General features: G+C 37.9%; 1 protein-coding gene across 11 annotated transcripts in view; it reads right to left on the bottom strand.

The window, feature by feature from the left end:
* Positions 1-140: 140 nt before the first annotated feature.
* The window catches only part of dnc (phosphodiesterase dunce), a 633,444-nt gene continuing 628,584 nt past the window's right edge, over positions 141-5,000 (bottom strand). For all 11 annotated transcript variants that reach the window (XM_086554763.1, XM_086554777.1, XM_086554770.1 and 8 more), the window contains 3 exons: positions 4,485-4,862; positions 3,908-4,090; positions 141-3,630 (listed from right to left, as the gene is read on the bottom strand). In XM_086554763.1, the coding sequence (XP_086410889.1) occupies positions 3,316-3,630; positions 3,908-4,090; positions 4,485-4,862 (876 nt within the window). In that variant the 3' untranslated portion in view covers positions 141-3,315. The remainder of the gene's footprint in view (positions 3,631-3,907; positions 4,091-4,484; positions 4,863-5,000) is intronic.

Below are 5,000 nucleotides of genomic sequence, written 5' to 3'. Positions count from 1 at the left end.
TAAATTTTTCTTTTCATTTTAGGCAAGCAAATTATTCAAATATAATTTTAATCAATATAAATTGCAGTATTAATTTTGTGCAAGCCAAAAAGTGTTATTGAAGTTACATGCAAAATGTATATAGATAAGTAAACAATTGAAAGATTCCATTGGTTATATTAACATTAACATAAATGACATGAATATTTTGTAGAATACAGATAAAAGAAACTATGATATTTTTGCAATTCACTTTATATATATATATATCTTTTTTTAATAAATTTTCCCAGCCTGGTGCAATGGAACCTATTAATCTAACAAATGAAATTTTACTTAACTCAGATACCTGAATACACATCAATAATCATATTGTTCTCATTATCAAAGGTTTCTCTGCAACAATGAATTATTTTGTGCTATGACTGCACAGCCTTCATTACAAAAAGCTTTTCCAACTTTCAATAGAGAAGGCTTTTATCATTATGATAAAAAGATAAAACCATTAATAAGAGTACGTAATTATGGCACTGTCAAATAATCTTTTTTTCTCTCAACATCAAACATCGGGATGAAGAAATATTATATCCTTTTATTTATATATATATTTTTTGTTTTATATAGAAAAATATTGAATGCAGAAATGAAGAAATTACTACCATCTGTGTCAATACATAATGATGTCTATATCACTTTTTTCACTTGAGTATGCGTAAAAGAGTCTTGTAGTGTGTTGGGTAGAGCCCTAGCCAGCAAGAGATGCAATTGCAATGGAAAAAAAGTAATAAAGTAATAAAAAAAGTCTTAAAGAAAATCACATTTTACTCGCATTACCTGATAGAGAGGAAGTTTTCCCCTAAAAAAAACAAAAAACAAACTAAAAAGACTTTAAGTATCAAAAATAATAAGGGGTTTTATAAAGGAAATTTTGTCTCATTGTGCATTTGGCAAAAGACTTGCATTCATACTAGCTAGTAACTTATCCATTTAATAGGACTGTGCATATCTATATGTTTTGTGTGTGTGTGTGTGTGTGTGTGTGTGTGTGTGTGTGTGTGTGTGTGTGTGTGTGTGTGTGTGTGTGTGTGTGTGTGTGTGTGTGTGTGTGTGTGTGTGTGTGTGTGTGTGTGTGTGTGTGTGTGTGTGTGTGTCGCAAAGGACTGAGTAACATAGCTTGAGCGAAAGACAAGATGAAGAAATAGAAACATAGATTCATGATTTTTTTTTTTCTTTCATAATAAAAATAAGATATATTCATACAGGATTTCTGAGGATTATTCACATACAAGGAAGTACAATACAAAGAGTATCAACATAGTCCAGACAGATGTTCCGCAATTACAAATGATTTTCTCCTAGACCTGAGGCATAAACAAATGTTAGTAGAACAGTATATACTGTATACATACATATATATATGGAAAATAATGATGATAGTATATACCCATCTATCTTATACACAGGGTAATGTTTACATATATGTATCTGTTCATTTGATATAAATACTTTTAATTAAATAATGCACACATAATATATATTACAACAATAAATATTCTCAAGAAGAAAAGGAATATTCTGTATAGAGACAGTAAATTTAACTACAGGTAAAGTTAACAAAGAATCCTTTCTACTCTGAAAATCCAAAATTATTCTTAACCTAAAATTTTCACATTCCTGTGCATTCTTTAAACCTAGAGTCTTATCCTCAGGTCTGGCAAGAGGAACATCTGCAAAACTAAATGTTCCTCCATTTCCTCTTTCTCCTTCTCCTCCTCTTTCTACTCTCGCATTTCTTTTTTTTTCCTCCACACTGTTCTCTATGGAGGACAGAGGCTCAATATACCACTTGATTAAGCCAGGACTAGGCAACACATATGCTAGAGGCATAATCAAAAGCCATGGTTTGAGCTTGAGATGGACTACTCTAAAATTAAGTCCTTTCTCCCCTCATCTATCCTCATTTTTGTGAATTAATTTTCCGCTGGCAGCCTGGTTAATTGGGGAAAAAATGCTTGTGGTGTTGGGGGCAGGGGGGGTCATCTCAAACCATGGGTAATGACGTTAGCCTTAAACCTGACATTAAGCAGCTGATGGAGTACAACATGATGCATACTATGCTCTCAATACTCTGCTGTTATCACATGAGAAAATTCTACATTTCTACCTATTTCAAAATGTTTTTTTTGTTTTTTGTTTAAACCCATATTTTTTTATTTTTTCAAGTTTGCCCAACATCTATGACAGTGTCAAAATAAGCCATCTAAAAAGAGTAAAACCTGAAATGTAAACACTGCAAAATAAACACTAGTCATGAGCCCTGCATGAAAATTGGCACAGTCAGTGACTACAAAGTGATCCTGTAACGGATGAGGAAGAAGAAGCGAAGTGATCACGTCGGCGCTTCTTCCGAGCCTCCCTCACTGTCTGTAATAGCTGACTTTGTCACATGAAACTCTCATTGCCTGAAAGGATCCGCTGCCCTTGCCACCATGTCAACACTCGGGCTTTGTACCACACGGCAGCGACAATGCCTTCCTTGGTGGCCACACAGAGCACCACCACAAACCTGAAGCAATAAATTATCTTTGGCTTCTTTGATAGCTGATCTGCTGTGAAAGATAAAAAGAGCAAGGAACCCTATCAGGCATCTGTTATAATGAAAGAGCTAGTAATGCCTTACACTCTCAAAATCATGACATAAGCACCATGGAGACATTATGTGCCCATTCTCCATCCCTCTATCTGATATGTACCACACACAAGCCACAGTCCTCACTTAACATAAACGTCCCAAACTTGTGCTCACTAATTTGTGATAAACATGTCACTTCCTTAGGGTCCATATTCAAAGGAACAATTTGGCACTGTTCACTGTTGTGACCACCTACAACTCTACAACTGCTACAAGAAAATAATGATCTCACTAGGCAAGGATGGGTCAGCTGAGGAGGCTGGGCGAACGGCACAGTCTTGAGGAGCTCAGACAAACCCATGCGATCTACCCTGAACCTGCAGGGCACGCTATAGACACATGGCAAAACGTACATTCGGCTCACTGGGCGTTATCCACAAAAAACGCCCAAGTGTTTGCACAACATACTCTTCACAAGATTGGGGCTCTGGCTCTGGGAGTATGCCAGATAGTCAGAGTGTCCAACTGGCGGTGAAAGAAATCTCAAAAGATGAGGTACAAAGGTAAAAGTTGAAGATGAGGCCACTAACATGGAGGGGGACGATACTTAACACGGTTCCCACCTCCCATGGGGTTGGTCACTTGAGGTGCAGCCACCTCATCACTTTGCGCTTAAGTTTGGTACAGTAAGAGGCTACCAGTGGTCACATTGTGGGGTCCTCCCCCTGAGCGTCTTCCGGCGGCGCTCTTTTTCCACTGCCTTCATCATCAAGCGTAAACTGAATCTGGATTCTCTCGGCTGCGGCACACAGTTCCTCCTCTTGGCCATCCTCCGAGTCATCCCCTTGGCACTCCTCCTCCTTGAGGTCGTTTGATGAAGAGGAGGGAGAGATGGGGATCATGCGCTGGTACCAGTCACGATTCTCCTCCAATGTGTCTAGGATGTCCTGTGCATCTGGGTGGACCAAGTCAGCCCAAGTCTCCCAAAGTGGGTGCACAATGTAGTCAATGAAGCCAACCTGTAACATTACAAGTAGGATTAATTATAACTGAAAAGATAAGATGCATTTTTTTACTGGAGAATCAAGGGAACTCTAAGAGAAATGAAGTGAAATACAAGGAAGGGCATTAACATTTTCTTCAATACCAGCAACTTATTTTCTTCCTAAGAATACCAATTTCAATATTGCAAACAAATGTCTGATAAACAACAGTTTCTTAGTACCAAGATATAGCAATAGCTTATTCAAACAGCCAAAAAAAAATTTGAGAATCATAAAAAGTTCTTCCTCTTACCTGAGACTTCTCAATGGTGGCAGAATGTCTATCACACATAGGAGAAATATCCATACCCTGTTCCCTTTCGCGATCACCTTGTTGGAAGAACTCCTCCATGATAGAGGAGACCCAATGTCGGTAGAGTTCCAAGGGCTTTGTGGGGTTACTGAGGTCTGCACAGTGCACCATATTTTGAAGCACCTGAAGAAACGAGAAAGCAGTTAGGAATGGCTATTTGGGTTCAAGAATTTTGGATAGGTAAGGAGTCGAAAATGCTCTTGAATGACTCAGTGAATGAGAATTTCTGGGTCTTATTAGAGTTGTTTTTTTTTTTTTTTTTTTTTTTTAGGGTTGAACAATGCTTCTTTTTCCTTGGTGAATTTCAGTTCTTAATATTTCAATTCATATAGTTTTGACATCAAAGTATAAGTGTCTTGCTATGGTATTTAACTTTTATCATATATGTGACAAAAACTAAATGAAAATCAAACTAGTTATCATGACAGTCCATTATGTAAGTCACTTAATGGATGAATGCATATTTTTACCATAATTTTCCTCTCTGTTTCCTTTAAAGAAAGTGAACAGTATTTACCTGTATCCTATCAGTATAATTATCCAACAGGAGAACACCTGAACCTGCAACCTTCTTGGTTTCAACCATTGTCTTGAGATCAGCCAGGAGGCTCATGTGCTTGCTCATGTCTGTGGCAAGAACCATGTCTATCACCATCTTGCGGAGGGTCTGTCTCTGCTTCTTGCCCAGGTTGGCAAAGATATCACAATCCTCATTCTGCAGCAACTTGAAGGCCACAGCCAAGTGATGGTTCTCGAGCACAGATTCATCGTTATACATGAGGGCGAGCTCCGAGGAGGAGTTGATCAGGTACTGGTTTGTGAGGCCTGGGTGGTCCACGTCGTGGATGGCGGCTGCGAAGATAGCAGCCAGGATCTCTAGGCTTGTGAAGACAGACTGAAAAAATTGAGTGTAAGGGTTAATATTCATGGAAGAAATTAATTAAAATGTCTTTGATGGAAGTTTTAATTTCTGTTGTCATTTGATACTTATTTGTGTTGGTTTTATTATGCAAATGGCATTAGTTTGTTTTTC

The sequence above is a fragment of the Penaeus japonicus genome, unplaced genomic scaffold (assembly GCF_977035675.1).
Source record: "Penaeus japonicus unplaced genomic scaffold, GWHDUDI00000001_assembly GWHDUDI00000003, whole genome shotgun sequence".
Lineage (NCBI taxonomy): Eukaryota > Metazoa > Arthropoda > Malacostraca > Decapoda > Penaeidae > Penaeus > Penaeus japonicus.
The sequence above is the reverse complement of the archived record's forward strand: the minus strand, read 5'-3'. Positions and strand labels throughout refer to the sequence as shown.